Source organism: Daldinia childiae (genome assembly GCF_008694065.1).
Source record: "Daldinia childiae strain JS-1345 chromosome Unknown Scaffold1, whole genome shotgun sequence".
Taxonomy (NCBI): domain Eukaryota; kingdom Fungi; phylum Ascomycota; class Sordariomycetes; order Xylariales; family Hypoxylaceae; genus Daldinia; species Daldinia childiae.
Window position 1 is genome coordinate 3,338,348 of NW_022984642.1, and position 22,928 is coordinate 3,361,275.

General features: G+C 45.3%; 8 protein-coding genes across 8 annotated transcripts; 3 read left to right on the top strand and 5 right to left on the bottom strand.

The window, feature by feature from the left end:
- Positions 1 to 273: 273 nt before the first annotated feature.
- Positions 274 to 5,112, bottom strand: GL218_00872 (putative microtubule binding protein; the record flags this gene model as incomplete). Its single annotated transcript, XM_033577319.1, has 5 exons — positions 274 to 684; positions 2,329 to 2,415; positions 2,692 to 3,206; positions 3,267 to 4,698; positions 4,798 to 5,112. The coding sequence occupies 5 exons, from the start codon at positions 5,110 to 5,112 to the stop codon at positions 274 to 276; spliced, it is 2,760 nt and encodes a 919-aa protein (XP_033442318.1).
- A 3,349-nt stretch (positions 5,113 to 8,461) lies between these two features.
- Positions 8,462 to 8,896, bottom strand: GL218_00873 (uncharacterized protein; the record flags this gene model as incomplete). Its single annotated transcript, XM_033577320.1, has 2 exons — positions 8,462 to 8,579; positions 8,715 to 8,896. The coding sequence occupies 2 exons, from the start codon at positions 8,894 to 8,896 to the stop codon at positions 8,462 to 8,464; spliced, it is 300 nt and encodes a 99-aa protein (XP_033442146.1).
- Positions 8,897 to 11,439: 2,543 nt separating this feature from the next.
- GL218_00874 (putative transporter PB1C11.03) lies at positions 11,440 to 13,133 on the top strand (the record flags this gene model as incomplete). The annotated part of the gene is made up of 3 exons (XM_033577321.1): positions 11,440 to 11,655; positions 11,714 to 11,816; positions 11,872 to 13,133. 3 exons carry the CDS (start codon positions 11,440 to 11,442, stop codon positions 13,131 to 13,133), a joined length of 1,581 nt encoding a protein of 526 aa, XP_033442356.1.
- A 1,581-nt stretch (positions 13,134 to 14,714) lies between these two features.
- GL218_00875 (uncharacterized protein) lies at positions 14,715 to 15,340 on the top strand (the record flags this gene model as incomplete). The annotated part of the gene is made up of 3 exons (XM_033577322.1): positions 14,715 to 14,969; positions 15,050 to 15,255; positions 15,316 to 15,340. The coding sequence occupies 3 exons, from the start codon at positions 14,715 to 14,717 to the stop codon at positions 15,338 to 15,340; spliced, it is 486 nt and encodes a 161-aa protein (XP_033442319.1).
- Positions 15,341 to 15,837: 497 nt separating this feature from the next.
- On the bottom strand, positions 15,838 to 17,711 carry GL218_00876 (Dicarboxylic amino acid permease; the record flags this gene model as incomplete). Its single annotated transcript, XM_033577323.1, has 5 exons — positions 15,838 to 16,015; positions 16,089 to 16,200; positions 16,257 to 16,781; positions 16,843 to 17,487; positions 17,537 to 17,711. 5 exons carry the CDS (start codon positions 17,709 to 17,711, stop codon positions 15,838 to 15,840), a joined length of 1,635 nt encoding a protein of 544 aa, XP_033442149.1.
- A 2,061-nt stretch (positions 17,712 to 19,772) lies between these two features.
- Positions 19,773 to 20,054, bottom strand: GL218_00877 (putative b-zip transcription factor idi-4 protein; the record flags this gene model as incomplete). The annotated part of the gene is made up of 1 exon (XM_033577324.1): positions 19,773 to 20,054. One exon carries the CDS (start codon positions 20,052 to 20,054, stop codon positions 19,773 to 19,775), a length of 282 nt encoding a protein of 93 aa, XP_033442320.1.
- A 958-nt stretch (positions 20,055 to 21,012) lies between these two features.
- Positions 21,013 to 21,647, top strand: GL218_00878 (AP-3 complex subunit sigma-2; the record flags this gene model as incomplete). Its single annotated transcript, XM_033577325.1, has 2 exons — positions 21,013 to 21,081; positions 21,150 to 21,647. The coding sequence occupies 2 exons, from the start codon at positions 21,013 to 21,015 to the stop codon at positions 21,645 to 21,647; spliced, it is 567 nt and encodes a 188-aa protein (XP_033442344.1).
- Positions 21,648 to 21,858: 211 nt separating this feature from the next.
- GL218_00879 (uncharacterized protein) lies at positions 21,859 to 22,393 on the bottom strand (the record flags this gene model as incomplete). Its single annotated transcript, XM_033577326.1, has 3 exons — positions 21,859 to 21,957; positions 22,013 to 22,074; positions 22,138 to 22,393. 3 exons carry the CDS (start codon positions 22,391 to 22,393, stop codon positions 21,859 to 21,861), a joined length of 417 nt encoding a protein of 138 aa, XP_033442311.1.
- Between the last annotated feature and the right edge of the window lie 535 nt (positions 22,394 to 22,928).

Genomic DNA, 22,928 nt, shown 5'->3' on the forward strand with positions numbered 1-22,928 from the left:
TCTGTAGGACATCGTGAGCATGAGCCGGTGGACGTTTCTATGTCTCTATATTGGTATTGTCGTATCCTTCCGGTCGCGCCGTCAAGAGCATTCTCGAGCGCAGGTCCCCTTGTACGGATGTAATAGATGTTCCTTTCTGAGCGAAACCGGGTGTGTGGGCATATGGCTAATTCACCCAGAGCTATGTGTGAAATAGCTATGTTCTGGTTTGCGTTGTAAACCCAGGTGGATAAGAGTAAAAATCTGAGCTTGCCATCGGGATCGGAAACGATTTTAGGGTAAGCTGAGTACGTAGCTTTGAACAGGAAGAGAATGTGAATCTAGCGGCGACCAGAACGCATCCATACGAGAAGGGAAATGCGAAACATGGTACGGCTTTAGCAGTGCTCGGAGATAAGTATCATATTTGGGGTCCTTCATGCGCGTATACTTCAGAGCGAGCTGAATATGCCGATGATGTAGGGTAAGAAAACGACTATCTATCCTAGTCTGGTCGTTATAGACAACCGTCCTCCAGCGGTTCAACCCGAGAGGGCAAGTGAAATTTACTGGTTCACTAGGCACGTCCCGTTCGTCGACAATATGTAGTGTATTACATGCTTCACAGACCCAATAATCCGGAAGGTCTCTTGAAAGCAAGCTAAGGTAGTTGATGTATTCCCAGCGAGTATAGCGGGGATCGTTCTTGTGATAGATGTTAGTTGGTTCAGTGTTTAATATTTTGTATATCGCACTACACGTATGTGAGAATAGCATGCAGCTAGAGGTGTTCAGAAAGCTTGACAGATAGGTTACCAGCTCCACCGGCAGTTCCAGAATAAAGCATGTAGTATTTGGTGTCTGGTCTTGTTGTGGCTGATGTGAGGGCCCTATTCGCTTTCGCTTTCGCCTTGCGATGAAGTCACGAAAGGAGCCCATCTTCTTTGACGATGTTAGAACTGAAGTATACCGTTTTAAAGGAGATGGGTGAATATGATAGTAAGGGGTGAAGTGATTCTATTGAAGACAGATGACGCGATCTATCAATTTATAGGAAAACGCTTCTCATTTTCAAAAGTAAGAAAAAAGAAAAGAAACTCTTAAGTTATCGGCTCGGATTAAGGGGCTAAGGTATAACTCTACCTTAGGCAATTCTATAACTCTATAGTAAGATCTTGAGGCTCCAATGCTGAGCGCTATGCCCAACGCTTATACACCCATCCAACTCAATATCAAGATTCGTATATTTCCTCTTATTGCCACTCAATAATAGTTCCTTAGTCCTTATAGTTTATACTTAGACCATGGTATTTGTGTCCATAGCGCGCGGTATGACCTTCTTTACACCTCGCCGGGCTTCTACTACGAACAAACAAGGTGGCCAATTTAAATGGGTAACTTAACATATATTTATTTATTGCGGCCGATGTACGAACTTGCGTCATCAGTAATACCAAATTCCATATTCAAGACATCGTGGTCCTAGTCCATTATAGACTTCCCTCTCTCGAATGCGTCCACCGCTAACTACCTATAATAAAGTGGGTATAATCTAGGTACGCACAAAAAGACATATATGCCATATGCCCGGTCGATCATCAAGGACACCTACCCATTGCCGTGACTATACCTGCCAATATAAAAAAGAAATGCTGTTCTGAGACGTGGTGGGGGGAAGGGGGAATATAACGGTAGTTGTTTCGTTGTAAGACAGACTGAAAAGAGCTTAACATGTGGACGGAAGAGGATAAGAACAGACCCCCGCCACGCATGTCCAAAGGTAATATCGGCATATTCAGCTCTACCAGCAACTTCGAAAGAAAGAAAAGTCCAATCTTGGGCATTATAAGTCCATATAAAGCAGCGTGTGTCACGCACTGAGATCCTACTTCCGAGGCGTAGCTGTTCTACTTGTTAATATCGACATCCGAGAAACCAAATAAAATTAATTAGGTACTTACCATTCACCATCTGCCTCTGTTTATTCAGCCAGCTTCGGGGGACCTCTTGTCGCCGCTGCAGCACGACGTGGGTACTCTGTAGTCTACTGGTGAGATCGTACCATGCAGTAGATATCATCGCGTTTTCGCGTTGTAAGTTCTTGATGATCTGGTCGGTCCGTGCCTGTCATTTTTTTGTTAGGCGTTGATAGAATGCTTCCATCGCAATAAAAAGGAGATGTCTCATAAGCCACCGTCTCCAGGTACAGGACAAATAATGATACATGATATTCAAACAAGAAACATATTTCTTAAGTATTATGAAACTACAAAGTAGATAAAGACTTTTCTGGTCTATATCTTCGACTGATCCACCGATATACGTATAAATGTGGAAAATTTTACATACCTTCTGGACACCGACTTCCGATCCAGCACGGACAGCCTTCAGTGTCCGCTCTAACTCACGATTCTTGACATCGGACTGCTCATACTGCTGTAAATCAAACAGGTTTAGTCAGTCTGTATGTTCGGGAGTGATGTTGTATCATAGCAATTCAGAAAACCTAGCGTCCCGTCGTCTAATCCGTTTAGTCCAGCCACTTGGCTTTGGTTCGTCCCGTGAGCTACGGTAAATGTGTGCTAGTATAGGGGCTGATGCCGGACTTGCACTGTCTTGTAAACCACCTCCCTTGAAGCTAGATGTAGTATATCTATTTCTAGAGATATCACCACCACGCGGAATGCCTATGGGGGCCGATAATGGGCGAACAGCTTTGCTAGAGGGACCGACATGTCTCGCTTGAGAATCTTCGGGAATTTCCTTTTTCTGCCCGAACCAGGAGCCAACAACATCCCAAACGGACTGATGCTTGACTGTGACTCTAGTAACGCCTTCGTCTTCGTCTCCATTTTCGTCTTCGTCATCGGCGATGGTAGAACCAGCGAGAGATGGAGTAGAAACAGATGAACTCACCTGTTGTAGCTGCTTGTATCGTGCCCGCAGTTTCTCCATTTTTTCGGATTGCTTGGCACTATCCGTGTTAACGGAGAGCCCGTCTGCGGCCCTCTGCATCTCACGGTTAGCTACTTCGGCCTCGCGTCGCAGCTGATCTTTCTCGATGAATGCCGTCAAGAGTTGCGACCGCTGGTTTTCGAACTCTTCTCTTAGCGACTTGTGCTTATTTCTTTCTGCTTCGAGCTCGGCGCGTAGGGAAATAGCAAGCATGCCATCGGTTCTCTTAAGCTCTGCGAGTGCCTCTTGGCTAGACTTCTCGACAGCGTTAACTTGTTTGGCATAGTCAGCATCGTCCGAACTAATCATGTATTCCCTGAAGATGATCTTACAATCACCCTGCAACTCTAAGAGAGCTCGCTCTTTGTCGGCAAGTTTCTGGTTCGTAGATTCTAGCTGTCGCTCGAGTTGCTTGGAACGGTTCTGCTCGGCGAGGACCTGCGTCCGGAGGTTGGAATACGCTTCGTCTCTGAAGTAGTTGGACATCAGCCACGTTGTGTTCGATGAGAGACTATAACAAGCTTGAAGAGCCTGAACTAACCCATCTTTACCCATGTTCTGGATAAGTGCATCCAGCTGGTGTTGACCAACGGTATACTTCTCGAAAATATCGTTATACTTGTCCTGCAGGGTTTGTCGAGTGGTGCGAAGATCTTCCATCTCCTGAATGAGTTGACCTTTTTCTGTTTCTGTACCTATGCTACTCCTAAGAACAGCATTCTCCGCTTGGAGACGCTGGATTTCGATGTTCCTCATCGATACGGCATTGCCAGATTCGTTCAGCTCGTCTTCAAGGGAGGTTGGAGCGTGCCCCGAGGGGGTACTCGGAGCGGCCGTGGGGTCGAGCATCATTACCTTCTCCTGCAGATCTTTAACGATAGCCTCATCCGTCTGACTTCGAGCCTGCAAACCCTCGATGCGCCCTCTTAGCTCGTTAATCTCCGATGTGTACATAATCTTCTGGTCTCCGAAACTAGCGACTTCTTCTTCATACTTCTGGAATTGCTCGGCATATTTTTCTGCTTCTTTCTTGTAGACCTCTATCCTTAGCGTAGAGATTTCAAGTTGCTCTAGGAGCTTAGCTGTGTCAACCCGTTCGTTATGCAGTGTTTTGAGCTCCGTCTCTACCGACTTCATCGACTCTAACTTCTTCCTCAAATTGTCGGCCATGTTAGCCTTCTTAGAAAGATCCTCGTTCTTAGAGCGGAGCTCTTGGTTTTCGTCGGCTAGTGCCTCTGCTTTCTGTGCCACTTGCTCCAGGCGAGCTCTCTCCTTCAAAAGTCGATCCCTTTCCTCGACCAAAAAGTTCCGCTCGTTCTCCAAGTTTGCGATGATTGATTCGTTCTCTTTTAGTTGGCGCTGGATATGGTGCTTGTTGAAGTTGCTAACTTCCGAGTCGATCTGCCTATGTAGATGCTCATTTTCTTCTTGAAGTTTCGAATGCTTTTCTAGAAGCTCGTCATAGTTATCCTGAAGACGGTCTAATCGTACCTTTAAGAGACTCGCTTGTCTTGTTGCCTCCTGCACATCTTCTTGTAGCTTCTGGTGCTGATTCACCAAGGCGGCTTCTTGCGCAAGATCATCGAGGTTTGCATCAGTATCATCATCGGCGGTCTCCTCGAGCTGGTCAAGCTTAGTTTTACTCTCGCTGATAATCCGGAAAATTCCCTGTTGCACCCTCTCGTCTAGCTGTGTAACTAATGTGATGTACCGACTGTTGTCGTCCTCGCGTAAGCAAGCAGCACATACGAAGAGGACCAAAATCTGGAAATAGTTAGTGTCGGTAGGGAACCCGTGTGGTAGACGAGAACTGCGACTAGAAAAGGACCGTATTTGAGAAGACCATAATATAGAGTTATTCACCTCGAACATGTCTATTTTGGTAGGTTCCCAAGCTAGTGCCTGAAAATCGACCAAGTCGATAAGGGGCTCGATCTTGGGGGCATGTCGTCGCGCGATGTCTTTAAGACCCAAGTGGATGATATGGAGGTATCGCTTTCTACCCTGAGTCATATCGCTATCGGTCGGCGTGGCGGCGAGGCTTTGTTGGAATCTCGAGGGGTTGTATTCATCGTCTAGAATTTCGAGCAGCGCGGAGAAAATAGCACCGTCGAAAAGATCATCGGGTTTCTTGATCTTGATATCTCGATTCTGACCAGGAAGTAGCTTTGCGAGCATTGAATTGGTCTACATAAAAAGACACTGCATTAGCGGTCGGGCGTATCCTGAGATATGAAGGTATACGGGGGACGGGGGGAGGGGAGAGAGGGGTATAAAAGATATAGAGGACTACATACCCATTCTAGCAAAGCTACCTGTGTAGCTTGCGAGGTGACGGAAGGGATCATGTCGGTAATAAGTCGTTACCTCGGGATATAGGGTCTAATTGTTGTCGTATATTAAGATTAGTGGTGGTCGTGAATCACAATGGATTCCAAAGAACCGGAACGGCAGCTAGCTGCGCGAAGGGAATGGCTGAATGACAGTCCAAGAAATATATACCGGATGCAGATGTAATCGCACCCCGAAATTTGCGTAATATACTAAGCACTTTCACTGAGTTTCACTGAATATTTAGCTGAGTTAGGTACTTAACGTCGGTATGTCGATCGAGGGAGTATGAAGAAAGTAAGTAGGATTTGATATGGAAGACAGCGCTATAAAAGACAGGTATAATTCATTGTGTTGAAGAATTACAATGGTTTAAGGTTTAACAAGTAAACAAGAGTATCATTTCTAAAGACAACTTTCTATTGTCATTATTAGCCAACAAGGCTGTGAAGGAATTATGACTTGATTTCAAAGGCGGGTTGAGTTGTTCGAGTTATTCGTTTCGTACACATTTGGAACTCGACGAAGAAACGGGACATAATCAAATACATAAGGTTAGGTACATTATACATTAATCAGCTATCCACATTGTATTAAAACGTTGTACATTACCTATGTACCATGGATATGTACATACACTAGCATCCAATGGATAGTATTATTATTGAATAACTGATCGTCGGGACAGGCGGCACGGGTCTTTGTGGACCCTCAATATCGATTAAACAGCACTCGAAAGAGGAGACCACCACCTTATGGCGCCTGTACTTACAGGGATTATGCATGTGCTAATACAGTACGCCCCTTGTAATAATGTTAGCTTACTGGACGTGCACGATACAAAACAAGGCTTCTAATTCTGGATAGACAAACGCCCTTTAAAGCATCTCAACTATTATACCAGGTTTTTATAGCATAAAATACCCTGAAACGACGTTTCCGAGAAGCTATAACAACCTCATAGGGCAACAATAGATATACGCTTTAGGATCTTAGCAAAGTAGCTCTAGGGGTCCGCTGAATAACATTATTACAAGGGGCGTACTGTACACTTAAAACTGCACATGCGCATGCTTAATGGTACACATCTATGCATGTCAGGTACGAAAGACTGTAGATTTTATGAGATTTTATACATAGCGTAAATACGTATGTAGTTACATACATTAACAAGTACTTTATTTAGCTGAATATGCTATAATTAATAATAATATAGCGAACACTTCCCAACTTCAAGTACCGCTCTTTATTTGATAATAAAAGAAAGGGAACAATAGTCAAACATATCTAAGAATTTCTTTTATAATTCGAGTCCTTTATAGTCAAATAGCCTTTAGAAACAAATCTCTTTTATTAATTCATGACATTAATGAACAAGTTAATATGCTAAAGAGTACGGAATATATCATACTATGTAAATCCTCGGTTTGAATCATACCGCAAGAAACACTCTCGACATCGGGACCTGGAAACATAACTACGTAACTCAGATCATCGTCAGCAAAGGAACACCTCGCAAATTTATCGAGAATGATCATCCCATCTATTGTCTCTTCGGCTGGTGTCTAAGATGGACAACACAGCGTCGCATTTCACTACTACCGTTTGTTTCAAGATGCAATCCGCCCCCACAGTGTCCGCGATGTAACACGATCAACTTGAGTGTCAAAGCTTAAGACAGATTCCTTTGCCAATTATTCCGTACGTACCCCTCAAGTATACTTGACAGGTCCGTCATCCCGAAATACCAACGTTATACGCGATATCTGCGCGATTAGATACAATGCCTGTACAATCATTGGCAGTTAACGAACTCCTCAGTCAAAAAGCTTTACGCGCTGTGACGCTCATCCTTCACACGTGGGATTAGCCTGCAGTAATATTAGATTTCAATTAACTATGAGAATCTCAAGGGGAGACTTTCGCATACATACGGAATACAGATCTACTAAACAAATAATTGGCTAATCTACGATGTTTCAAGGTGGTGACTATCCCACATACATTCAAATTAGACGAGCTGAGTGGTGCAGAGTCATATGGATCTAACATCTCTCGTGACGAGAAACGCATAGGTGATAGGTGGCCGAAAAAGCATTCCACAAGACAAGACGACTAGTTATTTGAATTCCGACCAGAATCTAACGGAGTCGGCCGAATGGATAGGTAGCGTTGGGCCTCTATGTAGACAACGCACCCAACTTCAAGTGATAATGGCCCTACCGCTTCTTCCTTCAATAGGGCTTCCACTCGTTGCCGTTTTAATAAACGCCGTATGGGGATCCACTCATGTACGGCATTCAATGGGGAATAAAAACCACACACAAATACCACATAGATAATCATTTTGGCATCAGGTGAGTATACCTGCGTATATTCTAGACACCAGAACAGCCCAGTCTCGGTGTCTTTCTGCAAAATCCAATGGTTACTTCACATCACGAAGGTGTACGATCTTGCTTTTGACTTCTCATCTGCCCACCTAAGTTCGAAATAGCGGCATGACAGCAACGCTCGACAGGGATGGGGAGTCAAACGCGGTGAGACTCCATCGTGAACTCCACAATACTCTGCGGCTAACGTGGCAGCTGCGTAGAATCGGATTGCTGGGATGCTGAGGGCTTAAGTGCATATAGCCAACGAAGCCAATGTTCTAAATACCATATATGGCCACTTGGACTTTCTCGGAAGCCTACTACACTCCGGACTTTATCCTGCTACCCTCCTGACTTGATGCATATTCAAGGGGACGACGCTAAGACTACTCCAAGAAACCTTGCATCCTCGGCGTTTTCGGTCATGGTGAGTAGCGTATAGACAACGCCAACCCGCATATTCCAAATAAATAAATCATACAAGCACAGCCACCCATTACATCGACTGACTCTGTTCGACTGGGCTTCGAAGGAATTAAAGATCTTAAAAGAACATGGTGCAGCGAGAGTGTGATATTTCCTACGAACACTATAGCCACCCTAAGGAACCCATCTCCTCCGGAGAAATACAAAAAACGCCAAAAGGATGTTGTCTAATTCAATCCACTCCGTACGTCCACTTTTCGTATCACCTGTCCTTCAACAACGCCTGTTCCGTCTGTCTACCTGCGGGCTCCGTAGTGCGGAGGAAGGGTATATGGCAGGTCATCCGGCGCCTTAGTCATGGCCGTCGTTACGTATGCGATCAAGCATTACGGTATTTAATTCTCGCCCTTGGAGATCTGGACCACCTGATCCTCCTCGATGACAGCGTTGTACTCGGCACTCCAGGCTGAGACCGTCTCGAGGATCTTCTGCGGTGCCTTAGCTGCGAAGCCCCTATATTAAGGATCACCTAGTCAGCCTATTCATTCACTATTAACAGAATATGTTTCGCCTCATGACGTAATGCAGACAAAATAAAACATCTAGGTAAGGAGAAGGAGAAGAATATCGATCGAAATGAGGGCGTACTTGATAAGTTGGTACTCGTGGGTGATCACGCCACCCGCCTTTCGGATATCATCCTTTGCGCGGTTGACGATGTCGTCGGTAGTTCCGCTCGGGAAGCTGACGATGACAGACTTTTGGATATCGACAGCCGAGACGCCGGCGACGACAGCAAGTGCTGCAGCGATGGTAGAGAAGAAACGCATGTTTGTTGGATGAGAGTACTTAGGTAGGTAAGGTACTTTTGGATTTAGCGGTATTGTGGCTTGCAGATAGTAGAATAAGTATAGCCAATAATAGGTGATGTGATGATGCGACAAACAAAGAGCTGTCAACCAAGACCGGCTAAGAAAGAAGAGAAAGTCTGGACTATTTGTAAAAGCTTGATTCTTGTCTAGAGGAGAACAATACAGGTTCGAGTTTGATTAAATCGAAGATTGAATGATTGAAAGATTGAAAGGTTAAAGATAAAACGTCAGTGATGGTGGAACTTGGCAGTTTGACCTGCGTGTCGATCTTATGAATAGACCCTTCCGCCTGAACTTAGCTGGGGAAAGAGCTGGGAGCAGCCTGGGGTCCCGGTACAGGCCGCGCTGGCCTACATAGAGTGGGCCACCTAAACTCTCGCCTTTTGGGGGACTTCCCGGATAGGCAGGTGATGGGGCTTGTTCACCATGACGGACCAATCAAAATGAAGCCAAAGACCTCATAATTAATGCCGTGCCACACGACAAGAATGTCGCAGCCACCTTCAAAAAGGCAGTTCGGAAACTCGCATTAGACATGAGTTAAAACATGTGACTTTGTTATTCAAGCAATTCTATCGTACAGATTAGCAACACAACATTAAATCCACAAATATCAGGCAAGATGAGCCGACTTTTGAGTCTTTAAGATTTCTCTACACAGATTCATCTCCGTTATCCTAGATGACAATGATTGATCATCCATACGATCGTGTCGCTCTGTAAGATTTTACTCATAGTCCAAGATGAAATTCTCGGACAAAGTCACGCCTGAACCTACTTGGCATCCCTCTCAATATCACTAGGTGTCTTGCTTTATGTTATTCAACAATAAAATTGACGTTATCGTACTCCAATATAGTTTTGATTATATTACAGTTTTGCCTGATCTCAAGGGTAGCAGGTGTCATTAGCGAGGCCGTAGCTTGAGATGTTTCTGTACTTTAATATCGAGGGCGCCACTACTATAAGACAACGTAAAAAAAAAGAATCGCCACTTGCTAAGACAGCCTAGGTTCCCTCTTTGTTCTACTCAGCCGCTTCTGGTTTTACGAATACCAAAGTCAAGTTCGGTGCGAGGTTTAAACGGCAGTCTGGGCTGAGAACAAGAAGGCGATTGTTACTCAACGTACCAAGAGCACTTGAGATATCTCATAACTCTAAGACATAAGCTCTGGTAAACTCGTGCTAGACAATTTCGTTCTTTTTCATGGGTGATCCGTCTTTCGGTGACGTAAAGGGGCCCAAGAACAAACCAAAGATGATCGGATCATATATTCGGGGGATGCCGTTTAGCAATTAGGACTACCGGCGTAGCTATGGCGGTACTAAAGATCAACATAAAGTAACTTGTTCAAGGTCAGATAATCTAGACGCTTCAGATAACTTTTCTGATATATTTTCTAGCAGGAATAGAGAATGTAGGGTGCGTATATTCACTAAAAGGACGACTATCTAAGTCGTGTCGTCTAATACTACGAAACGCATGATCATTTTACCCCCTTTCAAACGAGAACTACTTTATATGCCCAAGACATAATAACTTCAAAGTCATTGGACTGAGCTTGTGAAGATTTTTTACTTATCCTAGATCTATCAATTCCTATTGTTATAATATATAAGATCCTTCCTACGTGGGCGCCTGATAATACTATAATATGGAATTTGTTTGAATAGAGTAGATAGTTTGGACAGTAGCGAAGATATTTGATCGAATACGACTATAACCATGTCGGCTACAAGCAGCACGACCCTAGGATATTCGCGGGATTCGCTGTGGCCTGATATGTAGACAATCCTCGGATAATTTATGATCTATATGTAGTTATATGTAGTTAGCTAAGAGCTGAGCTTGTTGCTAAATTTACAAAGAAGGCGAGAACATACTATTGTACCTTACATCCCATTCTAGCTAGAGTGGACTACCATTTTGGCCACTAAAATAGCAAGGGCACCATGCTAAAGATTGTGAGCTATAACAGCATGACAGTTAAAAAGATATATAGTGAAAGCAATAGAGTTATACTACGAGCCCAAGAGCATTATTATATATTAAATACTATGGATAGGCCTCAGGACTTTAATATTGACGTATGGCGACGAGAGTGGGAATAAGGAGCAACCCAGCAGACATCTCAAAACAGGTATGCCGGACACAAGTTTACACGGACAGGGTATCAAACCAAAACATACGTTTTTTAGTTAGCTATCTATAAATTATACCCATCAATTACTTCTTTTATAGCTAGACGTGATTACGTGCTCGCTGCTCAACTATAGATAAGTTATCAAAAAACGAAGCACTAGCCAATAGAGATGATTTAGTGTATATGACACAATTGGATCACACCATATGCAACTCGGATGTCACCATGCAAGGCCTTAGCCTTAAGCCTCATCAAGTTAATCAATTTGCAACATCCTCATATTTAAAAGCAACGGTTTGTATCTCTCGAGACACGCGTGGGAAATATGTGTACGCCAACCAATGTTATCCGTCCGCCATGGATGCTGCAAAGGAGGCCCAATCTACTACTACTACTCACCGTCGACCCGCCCCCAAGACGGTGACTGAGAAATATGCAGATGTTACACTGCGCCTGATTGAGGACCATGGGGACGAGTTTGGGCCCCTGACTCCTGAAAAGGAAAAGGCGTTGAAGCGGAAATTGTATCGCCATATTATGGTTCTCATATCTGCTATCAATATCATCCTATTTGTAAGTCGCTTGCCCCCTATGTCAGGCACCGGTAGGCTCATCTTCTCGGTGGATATAGATCGATAAGTCTACGCTGGGATATGCTGCTATTCTGGGGCTGTTTGAGGAGACCGGAATCACAAAGGATGAATATAATAACTTGAATACCTTTTTCTACGTCGGTATGTATAAATTTCGTAGGACCGTTATACCGATATTGTGATCTAACTCCCTTAGGGTATCTTGCCGCCCAGTGGCCTGGACACTATCTTCTACAGAAGCTTCCGTTTGGCAGATTTGTCGGCGCAATTATATTTCTCTGGGCCGTCATCATTCTCCTCCACTGCGTTGCTACCAAGTACGCCGGGCTTGTTGTCCTGCGCCTCGCCCTCGGCGCCGTCGAAGCAATTATCGTCCCCGCCATGGAAATCACCATCGGTATGTTCTTCAACCGCGAGGAGCAAGCTTTTCTGCAGCCAATTTTTTGGGTCACTTGTCAGGGGGCTCCCATCGTGGCTGGGTTTATATCCTATGGTCTGCTATGGAGCAAGGGCTCGGTGCTGCCTTGGAAGTTATTTATGATAACTACGGGCGGTTTGACCCTTTTGCTCGCCATCTGGACTTGGTTCTGTTATCCTAACAATCCTGCCGAGGCCCGGTTCCTCACCTTAGAGGAGAAAGTCCACGTTATACAACGGGTACACGGGTCCAGTCAGAGTTCTATCGAACAGAAACAGTTTAAGAAAGCCCAACTTATCGAGACCTTAAAGGACCCTGTCTCGTGGCTATTTGCTCTCCAAGCGTTTACGCTGATGTACTCAAACAATCTCACATATGGCCAACAGAATCTCCTGACTACCTCTCTCGGGGTCTCTAGCCTCGGCTCTACGTTGGTTGCAGTAGCAGGTGGCGGATTCGGGGTGGTCCTTTGTATCGTCGCCGCTATAGCACTTAAATGGCATCCGCGGAACTTTGCAGTCCACAGCTTGATCTGGTGCATTCCCGCTGTGGCAGGCGGAATTGGCATGGTGGCTATTCCGTGGGATCGGAAACTAGCATTGTTAACATGTCTGCTACTCGCAGGACATACGTACGGTATCACATATATCATCGCGCTTGGCTGGACAACATCGTCGGCAGCGGGTTACACCAAGAAGCTAACACGGAACGTCATGTTTATGATCGGGTACAGCGTCGGTAACCTTGTGTCGCCGCAAATATGGGTTCCCGTCGCGGCGCCCCGGTACTACGGCGCTTGGATTTCCATGATTGTCGTTAGCTGGGTCGGCACGCCAGCTATCCTATTCATCATACACTTTATTCTAGCGCGCAGGAATGCAGAGCGAGAAAGATGGATCGCGGAGTTTAGCGAAGAGGAAAGGGACGCCGGTCGTGTTGAGCAATATGATGATGATGGACAGGTCGTCACTAGAAAGGTGGACATTGCTATGCTGGATTTGACGGATATAGAAAACAAATTCTTCATATATCCGTTATAGATTCGATTTTAAGGGGGGTCAAACCTGGATTACTACATGGCGTGTTCTTATCTACAAGAACACGATTTTTATCGAAATATTATTAGAATAGAATTTAGTCCGTGTCACTTGCAATTGCACGTACTGAGGTTCGTGCTTTTTGCCTTCGCCAGAATAGTAGATATCCGAACGTTCGTTTTAGCAACCACCTTTGATCATTTTACATATCTCTATGAAGCTCCAGAATTAATTTCTAGATAGTCCGATCTTGTGACAAGAATAGAAATGGATAGATATGTCCTGGTACTTGAACAAGTTGGCTATGACTCACTACTAAGGGGATCTGAGCAGCGACGTTAGCAGACGCGTTGTAGGTAGGTAAAATCATTGTCTCGTGCCTACAGATACGATTGAGAATTGTGTAAAGCCATTCGCCTTAATGTATTTGTCTTCTTGAAGCGCTCCTAGCCGTGTTCATGAAGCAAATGTTCCTTAGTGGAACCATCACAGGAAAGAAGCGCAATAACAAAGACAAGTAGAGGCACCCCTAAGATACACAAAGTCTCTTAAAAGATAGAACAATATAAGTCCCAAGGAGTACCTATTTACTTAATTAAATAATAGAAAGAAATTTGTTTTAGATGTTTAATAATTTTCACGGCTTATGGACGTAAAGTAGTTGGGTGGGTGCGACAAGCAACGCTATAAGGGGTAATACGGGTACGAAAATTCATCCAAACATCTCTCCCATGTCTTCCAAAAAGCTCCATGGCGCAGCGGAAGCGCGCCGGGCTCATAACCCGGAGGTCCTCCGATCGAAACGGAGTGGAGCTAGACATGTATTTTTTTTGTTTCGTTTTTCTTTTAAAACTTTTTTTTTTTTTCTTTTTGTGAAAATTTTCATTTCTTATGCTAAGTCCATGATACTACATTGACCCTTGTCTAGGATTTTAGTTTAGGGTAGTTTCGTTGGGGTAGCTAGCTAGCTAGCTTACGAGATTGCTAGGTTAAATGAGCAACAACATTTCTTTATATTTATAATAGACTCTTTTTTTTTCAGCTACATATTTCCTAAATATTATAGTTATATTTAATAACGGGATTAAGTTGCCCGAACAATTGTAGTAATTTAAATATATGCTTATACTCTACACTAGACCGCAGGCGCACCTTTCCTACTAGCTTAAGCACTACAATATAATTGCGAGCATGGCGGATATATCTCATCAGAAAGTTGCAAGTGGAATATAGATTCTAAAATGAAATAACTACGAATGATAGCGAACTGCCGAGAAATGTATTAAGAGATTTTACGCCGAGACCCTAATTGGCTACATCAAATTAGCCGTTGAAGGAGGCAGATTGCTATAGAGGAGCCATGTCTTTACGCACCCAAATACGTTATATTAGGGACCACGACCTAAAGTAAAGAAGGGTTCTTATCGGATTAATATATTCCTCTATGTAGGCCTGTAAATAAAATCATTAGGGTCTGCCTCGATTTAGAATAAATTTAGACAGACAATCTGAAGCTCATCCTGTGTGTAGCTACCAGGGCAAGCGATACTCTTATTTTGACGTTGATCTTAAAGAAAAGGGGAAATGAATATGGGTAATTTTCGAAGCATCTTCGTTAAAGTGGCAATAGGCCTGGTTTTAACAAGTGTCGCTTTTGCTGCTCCAAACGTGACGGCGGTACCTCTCATAGAGGGCTGCGCAGCGTATCCTGGATACGACAATGCGACCGGTATCGCGGGGCCTCTACGCGTCGTGGCCGACTCGACAGGCAAGGAGCTCGATGGCTTCCGATTCATTCCCAAGTTCGCCATCGCCGTTGGTGGTGGTAGCTGGGGTTTTGTATGAATGCGCTTTCTTCGTTTCTAGGTTTATGCCAGGGAGAATAGAGGACAAGGGCTAATATAGGAATACCGACGTAGATGGTGATCCCAACGACCGAGAACGGAACAGCCGACGCCAACGACACGCCTTTCCGCTGTGGCAATGGTACGCTCCAGGCTCACTTGAATGTGGGTATCGAGGGTGACCGGTGGCAGACTCTCATCGCGGCTGGGACACCTGCTGAGTCCGTCTTTGGATTTGGCCTCCCGGACCTGCCTGATCCTAATTACCACCTTGAGATTTGGTACGTCTGCCCACGGTTCCTAGTCGTTAAATTTTTGCGTGAAGGCTGACATGTGTTTAGTATGTTACGAGAATCTATTTCATAGACCCCTTCTCAGCTACTATAGATATAACGAACTCTGCATGTCTATGTCGAGCACAGATCTCGACCCAAGTACAGCGACGCTAACATTCTCTAGATTCACACCTCGTGGATGGAGTAGCACAGCCAGGCGTATTTCTAGGAGCTGTCAATGTCACGACCTGGGGGTTCAACTACCAGAATAATACCGAAGCGGGCGAATACTATTTCCTGAGATTGCTGGGTCCCAATAGCAATAACTTGGCGACCGGGAAGCCGCTGAATCCAGGTGAATTTACTGGATATATCAAGATTACCGCAGCTTGAATGGGTATTCAGGGGCATAATAGGTTACTCCGGGGGTCCGATAGAATCTGCGTGGCTAACCGAGCAGAATCTCCTTAGTCAGATATTGCGAGGTCGAGTAAGGAGAAACTAAAGTGTATCGAAGGCATAAACGGAATCAAGGAGTTATAGTAGTCTATTTGGTTTAGTCTATAGTCAAGCCGTACCGCCGAAACATTAATCCCAGAGCCAAGAGATCGTGCGTTTCCAGCCTCCCGATTTCTCCTCAGGTTCATCGGGATACTGATCTGCCTGTAAAATTGCATCATCGAGCGGTATGCTCTTCAGCGACGCAACCCTAGTTTTCTTAACATACTTATATATCAGATATGCACAAAGCACGAGCGGCATGTCCCTACGTAACTGTTAGCACACGTAGACCTACCAGCGTTATAAATATCATAGAAGTATCAGGGGATAATACGTACAAGTAGGCTGAGATGAAGCCGCTAGCATCCCAATTTCCTGCTGTGAAGACCTCAAAGCCACCTGTCAACAATATGATAATACACATTATAAGAGCGAGGATCGAGGTGTAGTCTATACAGACGGTTAGCATATTACTCATCTACTATTCTCAAATACACAAAACTTACAAGACCACCAGTTATGCCACGGCAGCCGTGAAACCGGGATACCTTGCTTGGCCACGGCCAACTTGAGTCGAATGTGGTTAATTAAGATCGTGATCCACGACACTAGAATGCTAGCTGCCGTTAGATCGACGAGGTACCAGAACACGGTCAGTGCGCTTGAGTCCAGGCTCAGGAAGCTGAGAAACATGAATGCGGTGTAGAACAGCACGCAGGCGTAAGGGGTACCCCAGGATGTAGTGCGGAGGAACACGCGAGGAGCCTGTCCTTTCAGAGCTAAGGCGTATAGCACACGCGTACCGGATAGCAAGGTCTGGTTTGAGGATGACCAAGCTGAGGTGATAACTATGGCGTTGACGACACTGGGAATAGCGCTGATACCGGCGGCTGAGACTGCAATGACGAACGGGCTCTGAGCGGCGGTGCCTGAGGAATCGTTGAGTCGGTCATCGTCGCTGGCTACCAATAAACCCACTACGAAGATGGCCAACATATAGAATAGTAGCACACGAATGAACACGACACACACTACACCAAAAAATAATTAGCTGCTATGTTGGCTCTACATTTAATAATCTAAATACCTTGCAAGCACGCGGGATAGCTCTCGCCGGGTTCCTTAGTTCGGCCGCAGGCATGGCGATGGACTCGACGCCTGCGAAGGAGAAAACGGCGCTGGCTAGGACGCTCCAAAAGCCCAGAAAGCGACCTAAATTTCCGGGGGCGATATACTCAACGAAGGGGCCCGGGTCGCGCCAGTACTTGAAACCGGTGGCTGGGATCCCGGGGATACCACCGGCAGCAACGATGATATCGAAAATGATAAGGAAGACGATGAGCAGGACCTTGAGCAGGGCGAACACGAACTCAACCTCACCGAAGACGCGCACGAAGGATATGCCCACGATGAAGGTTAACACGATGAAGCTCATGATGTAGGCTGCTGGGTGTACGTCCTCGGTCCAGTAGGTGAACAATACACAGATGGCTGTAAGCTCGCTCGGGATCGACAGCGCGGCGCCGTATACCAGGTTCCAACCCACGGCAAATCCGAGTGCCGGATCTACAAGGAATTCGGCGTGTCGAACGAAGGAGCCCGTCACAGGCAGGAGGGCAGCCACCTCGCCCAATGCAAAAGTCACGGCGCACACGATAAGCCCGACGATAGCGTAACCCAGCAGAGCCCCGAGCGGGCCAGCCGTCTGTATAGCACCTCCGAGCCCCAAGAAGAGACCTGTACCAATAGCACCCGGCGATAGCTATCATAGAAAGATGTCTCTGACCAAGACCACGCGACAGCGAGCGGGCCTCGGTAGCAGTAACCAAGTCCGCATCGTGGTCATCGCGGTAAGTATCGAGGACATCCTCGTGCACGATCCCGTTTTCATAGCCCATATCTGAAGTTGAAGACGACCTCTGGACTCGACGCGACTCAGCGAGAAGCGGCTCGGTGCTCATGACGGACGAAGAGGAAAGACAAGCCACAGCAACAACAACAACAACAACTGAACGAAAAAACGAACGAACGAAACGGTAAAAGGATTTCCCTAGGGGTCCAAAACCCCAACACAGACCGACCGATTGAAACTTCAGATGGCGCAGGATTTACAAGAAGGGGTTTAGCGCCGAGGGGAATTGTATGTACATACGGCTTTTCCGATTGAAAAATAAGATCGGCAGAGACAAACTACATGTGCGTGCGTTATTGCGCCATATTTGGTTGTCATGTAACCATTTCGAATAAAGGCTGATGCTAGACGCTGCAGCTTACATACATTTTCTAGTTACATGGGGACGTTTAGTTTGATATGGGGAACAGTGCTATTAACAAAAAAAAATTAAGCTTAGGATTCCCAGCTATCTTTTATGTATTTGAGAGATGCGCGCGTGGGGGAATTAGCAAGGGTAGAACAAATGAGATAACGGGAATTGTAGTTGACGTGATCCACCATGTGTTTGTTAAGGAAAGATTTCGATATTTCTAGGTTCAAGGTTGTATTAATGCATGCATGTACATTAGATACATAGGTAGGTAAACGGATGTATGGCATTGAGGAAGAGGCTAAAAATAAATTGTATTTGCTGCAAGGACGGATTAATTGCCTGCTCTGATATTGATTGTCATGGAAGAATTCTAGAAAATACCTCCTATGGTGATTAATTGAAAGGTTGCATTATTAAATAAGTTGTGAACCGACATGAGGGAAGATTGAAGATAGCGGTCAATTAATTATTATCTAACCAGGTCCTTATCTTAAGTGACCGTCAGGATCTAAATCCCCCACGATAAGTATTGAAAGGGCATCAAACCGAACTTGGTATTGAACGAATAAAATTGTCTATCATAAGTTAGTTGATTCATTATTAGGAACCACATGATTTCGCACATTTTTATGATTTCTGGTTTGATAATTAATAAGTGTTGACCAAGACCACATGGGAGAGAGGTCTATTCCATCGTCAAGTCAAAGTAAACCTTAACTAATCCTAAGCCCGTTAATAGGGTTTGCTCGCTCAGTCGGATTGATTAGATATAATCCGCTTTGGTCAAAATGGAACCCGTATAATAGACAACCACGCCTTCAGATATTAGCAATATAGGTACACTATTTGTAGAGTGCTATCTTCCGAGTCTTTTGAAATCTTAATTTGACGTAAGTGGAGTATATAACATGAGTCACGCCGGCAACACCAAAGGATATAAAAAGGCATTCCTCATAAGACTAACAACTGCTCTTTAGTTAATTATCAACATAAGACAAGATTGCAACCATATATACTATTATCTTAAGTACCCAACATAAATAAATATGCTATGTAACCCCGACGCTGATACCCTCAATATCTCATAATGAATCATACTGGCTCATCTCTTGGCGAACACGAAAGAAACCCGGTACCATCCCCTAAACTCTATATAGTAGCCAAGTGGGACTACCCCTTAGAAAGTGCAGCTATACTCATTATGAATCACTCTCGCTCAAAATGAACAATCCTCACTCATCGTGAACCATTCTTACTTATCCATGAGCCACCCTCGCTCATCATGAATAACTTTAAACTCATCTCCACTCACCATGAACCCATTCTTACTTATAATGAAACACTTTCTCTCATCGTGAATAAATACTATTCATATCCCATCAATAGTGATGCGTCTATTGTAAAATTTCGAAGGAGGATAAATAGACGCGATAGTGATACCATCTTGTATATAGAACTTTAGCTAGAATAGAACTATAATTCAACTTAATGAAGCTTATGCTCTACGATTAAGACTATGTGTGGTATGCTAGAATCAATATCCTCTCCTACCTACGTATTCCCTATTCCAAGATGACAATCACGTTCCCTCAACCGACACTATTCTGCAGTCCTTCTACGGGACATAAAAAAAACATCACATGGGGAAAAGAACGAGTCGACATCGTCTGAGAAAAAAAACACAACTTCCAATTTGTTATTAAAAACGCTATATCTAAAGACTTCGAAACACATAACATTGTCCCCGACTATTTGCTAACTTTTCTCACCCTTCCCAGAGTTCATCTGCAGCAAGCTTCGCAAAGTTGCCGCCTCCGCCTCCTGACGAGCGAGGCGAAGTCGCAGCTCATCCCGCTCGTCCTTGACGCTCCGAAGTTCCGTCTCCAGCTCGCTGATGCGGTCGATCCGCTTCTGCCGATACTTGCGAGCCGCAGCATTGTTGCGCTTGCGCTTCAGAGCCGTGACTGCGTCTACGGGCGGCGACTGGCTCTGCGACTTGGCGGCGGGTTGACTTGGGCCGGAAGAAGACTCGGGCATTTCTGGCGGTGAGACAGAATGGGTTTGGTTTTCAGCGTCCGATTGCGACGAGATATGAGAACCTGTGGGTGGATTGAATAGAAGATCTGGACTGAGTTCACAGCTAGGTAATGTGTTTAAAGCTGTGTAATTGTTAGTATGAGCATATGAATTAGGGCAGGATAGGCGTAGAGAGCCAACTGACCGTTCAGCTGTCCGTTGCACTCTTCATTTTGAAAAACGATAGAGTTCCCTGCCCCCTCGAAAAGGGGGAGGGACCACTCCGTACCATTTATACTGTCATTCTCTAAACCCAGGGACCAATTTCCAACTAGAGGCTCGATCGAGCCCTCCAATGACGGGAAGAAATCCGCCGGCCCTAAGGCGGAATTCTCCCAATCAAAGGAATTATGTTGGTTTGGAGAAAGGGACTCCCTGGCACGGCGGATAGTATCCGACGTATGAGAGCCTGATGCATCTTGCTGCGATCCAGGTAATTGCTGCCATGACGATATGTTAAAATAACCTCGTCTCGGATCTAGAGTGATTTTATATACGCCGTCCCTCGAGCGAACGGCGGAGCGTAGTCCCAATCAAGATGGGAAATAAAAAAAAGATAGAAGTTGGAGAGGGGAAAATCTCTCGGGGTATTCTTGGATTCCGGCTCTTTTAAAATAAGTACAGAAGTACAGATCTGATCCTACAATGAGATCAAATAGTGGTCTGTGCTTTAGTAATATAAGTCTTGGCTTGTCGGGCTTAGTCAGGGGCTAAAAGGATCGGCGCCTCCGTATCTGCACAATTGCATAGCCACCAAGCCTTAAACTAAACGATTTGGAAGGATATTGCGGTTATCGAGGCGGTCAATTAAGTCAGCACACACCCCCCTAACTTTAGGTATGCTTCACATGTTTGGTTACTTTATTAGTATAGCTTTGATATTAACTCCTCCTCCACATACTACGACTTGCAGTCCGCCATGATAAACGCAGTTCTGGTCTTTAACGGCCAGGGCCAACCAAGGCTGACCAAGTTCTATACTCAGCTAGTATGCCATGCCATCTGCGTACAATCCCACCAAGAATAATTAATCGACCCTAACAATCTCACCTGCAGGAAACTAGCATCCAGCAGCGCCTCATCTCCGAGATCTTCACTCTAGTTTCGAACCGCCCCGACGGAGCATGTAATTTCCTCCCCCTACCCCCTCTGCTTGCCGCATCCGGCACCTCGCAATCCGCGTCCGAGCCTCACAACGACGTCCCCTCGCTCGTGACCTACCGCCACTACGCCACCCTCTACTTCATCATCATATCCACGTCGACCGAGTCGCCGCTAGCCCTGCTCGACCTGATCCAGGTGTACGTCGAGTCGCTAGACAAGCTGTTCGAGAACGTCTGCGAGCTCGACCTCATCTTCAACTTCGAGACCCTCCACGCCGCCCTGAGCGAGATGATCGTAGGCGGCGTCGTCATCGAGACGAACCTGGACCGCATAGTCGCCGGCGTGCGCGCCCAAGGCACCATCGCAAAGCGCCCGGTCAACGAGTCTAGGGGCACGGGACTGGGCGCCGGGCTGGGTGTGGGAGGACATTTCGTATGGCCCGGCAGGTGATTCCCGTGCCATACGTATGCATAGACATGGTGCCTGGAGTTTTGCAGGTTTACGGATTGGGACAGGCATTTTATCAGAGAAGCATCGTCTTTTAATAGAATATCCCGGCTTTATACGGGGTTGCAAATGACATCGAGTGGGTATTCCTAACCACCATTCCCAAACTCCAACCATGCAATATGAGGCTCGTAATATATAGAGGTGATATGTTTTACTTGGAATTCGTAATAGCTGCTATATCGGGAGTTCGTCTCTCGTCTCTCTGTGCGGGAGAGAATGCGCCGAGTACGCCCCAGAACTTGCTCCTTAGCTAGATGTATTGGTTAGATTATATAACTGTGATTAAGGGGGAATGTTTGACATACCCCTTGGAACGGTTGGTTCTCCGTCTGCCAATCCATAAACAAGACCGAATAAATCAGGACAGCTATAGTAGAAATATACTGTTAATATAAGTCCTCATAAGTTTGAATGCAACTATTAGACTTACAAGTCACGCTAAACAGCTGCGCCAACCGAACAATTTTATCCCACCGAGGCCGCGCAGTCGCAAGCTTTACCCTCCGTTTGTAGCGCCGTTCGAACCGGAACTGTTCCTTTTGGGAGAGCTTGGAGAAATCTGGCGGCCAAATCTTCTTGGGTTTGTATGGACTATTATAAGCCTCTACCAAGGGCGTCGCTGTCGCATTCCTCAATCTAGGAGGTATAGGCCCTCCTGCCATTCTTCGTACTAGAGTTGCGAACATTCTGGACTTTCTTCTGCTTCCACGACTAGTTTTGATATGCGTCGCAACGAAGTTCGAATCTCTTAACCGGGGCTTATTTTATAAAGTGTGGCTTTGTTAAAAACTAAGTACACAGCCCCTCGACCTAGGAAATCTTTAGCCACAATTCGTTAAACCCCTTAGCATCCTTAGCGTCAGATGGGGGGTAGTAGTAGCCGTATATATACCGTATATATACGGCTCCCAGGTATGAGCGGCTCCCAAATGTTAGTGAAAAACGTGAAGCTCACCAAATTCATACGTATCGGCGTTTTGAGCCAATCAATTTTTTTTGAGCGGTACAAGTGCTGCGCGGCTCCCCCACTGTGAGCGGCTCCAGCCAATGAGCGGCTCCTGCGCCCCTCATATTTTTTGCGCCGCTCCCAATTGGGAGCCGCTCCGGGTAAGTGCATATATAAAAATTAAAAGGTATATTCCCATACGTTTTTGTATGGGAATCTACCTCTTTTATTTTTTTATTTTTACTTTTTTTATTTTTTTATTTTTTAAATTTATT